This window comes from Perkinsus marinus (genome assembly GCF_000006405.1).
Source record: "Perkinsus marinus ATCC 50983 genomic scaffold scf_1104296950258, whole genome shotgun sequence".
In the NCBI taxonomy this organism is placed as follows: Eukaryota; Perkinsozoa; order Perkinsida; family Perkinsidae; genus Perkinsus; species Perkinsus marinus.
The window spans coordinates 1-1,474 of record NW_003209685.1 but is presented as its reverse complement, the minus strand read 5'-3'; the positions used below and the strand labels follow the sequence as shown (position 1 = coordinate 1,474).

The following is a 1,474-nucleotide window of genomic DNA, read 5'->3' as shown; positions in this document are numbered from 1 at the left end:
ATAGAGGTGTGCTTCAGGTTGTCAGACGCCATCATTATAAACACAACTCCCCAGAGATGAGGTGGAGACTAAGCAGGGTTTAATGAGATCAGGCGTCGCAAGCACACAGGGCTCCCACCGAGGGAAGCAGAGACAGAGCCACGTGGGTCCAGCTAGCTGGGACCTGTTTCACAGTGGATGCGCGTATATTCCGACTTATGTAATCGGCGGCTATATTGGACACGCCTGAAACATGTTGCGATGTAAGGCGGTTGGCCCATGGGGAGATTTGTGAGAGGACTCGCCGCATTGATCTCACTTTTGAAGACCAGCGGGTGATGGTGCTCACGGCCGAGGAATTGTCACAGAAGGAGTGAATCAATACAGTCTGGTCGTCAGGATCAGTGTCTAGTACGGCCTCCGCCACCAGTACCCCCACGCATATAGCCGACAATTCGAGGAAGCTGATGTCACCAGAGACAGCCTCCCGGGACTGTGACGGTTCTTCTCCTGCTCTGACCTCACATAACATGTTCCACCAACAAGGGTCATCCATCTTATTGAGATTGAACCAGTAGATTTCCTGCTTGACCCTCAGATAACCACCCAAACCTATTATGCTGGCATCGGTAACCAAGAGTACTGTGTTCATTAGTATCTTCTTCGCAGGAATCCGCGGCAAGGGGGTTGTTAGTTCACCGTAGAAGAAGCGTAGATCGCCCTGCACACCCCCACCAAGACGGAGCGTCCTCAACTCGCGCTTCTCCGCAACGGCTTTCTGGGCGAACAGCGAGGCCAGATGCGGACGCCATGGGCGCATTAACTGAGTACACCATGATAATTTCCCAACTACACTGGCAAATTCAACGGTACTGACAACTCTATTGTCCAGTATTTCCTTGATGGCTGCAGCGTAGCGTTGGGCCTTGTCTGGAGGAATAGAAAGGCATGGCGAGCAATCGCCAACGCGGCCGGCATTGCAATCCACTTGCCAACCGAGCACCCGACAGTTATCAGCCAGGAAGTGCACTTTTCCATACTCGATACCCACTCGGACAGTCAGCGCTAGCATCAACAACATAACGAGGTAGATGATGTTGTCGAGGATCCACCGCGAGTCGTCTACAAAAATGAAGCCCCGTGGACGTCGAACTAAACTCATATTTCCCCCCGGGGTACCAACCGCAGGAATATTACACGGCACCGGTCTAAGTCTGCATCCCAATAGACGGCGTTGTACTCGATGTATACATGAATTAACCCGGACAAACACTGAGCATGAAGCTTTGGCTCCAAACGGAATCGATCGATCCAGCAATATACCTTCGGGGGGTGCAGATTTCCGTGGATCGCGTAAGGCCAAAAACTCCGTCTCCAAGGGGTTGGTTTGCAGCGTCCAAAATGCGCTGCTGATATCATACTCGGCCACGGCCGAGTTGGCGTCGCTTCTCGTAGTAGAAGTTGAATTTGCGGAACGGCCGGATACAGAAGCGTG

General features: G+C 52.4%; 1 protein-coding gene across 1 annotated transcript; it reads right to left on the bottom strand.

The window, feature by feature from the left end:
- Positions 1-88: 88 nt before the first annotated feature.
- On the bottom strand, positions 89-1,060 carry Pmar_PMAR009458 (hypothetical protein; the record flags this gene model as incomplete). The annotated part of the gene is made up of 2 exons (XM_002778247.1): positions 89-802; positions 833-1,060. 2 exons carry the CDS (start codon positions 1,058-1,060, stop codon positions 89-91), a joined length of 942 nt encoding a protein of 313 aa, XP_002778293.1.
- Between the last annotated feature and the right edge of the window lie 414 nt (positions 1,061-1,474).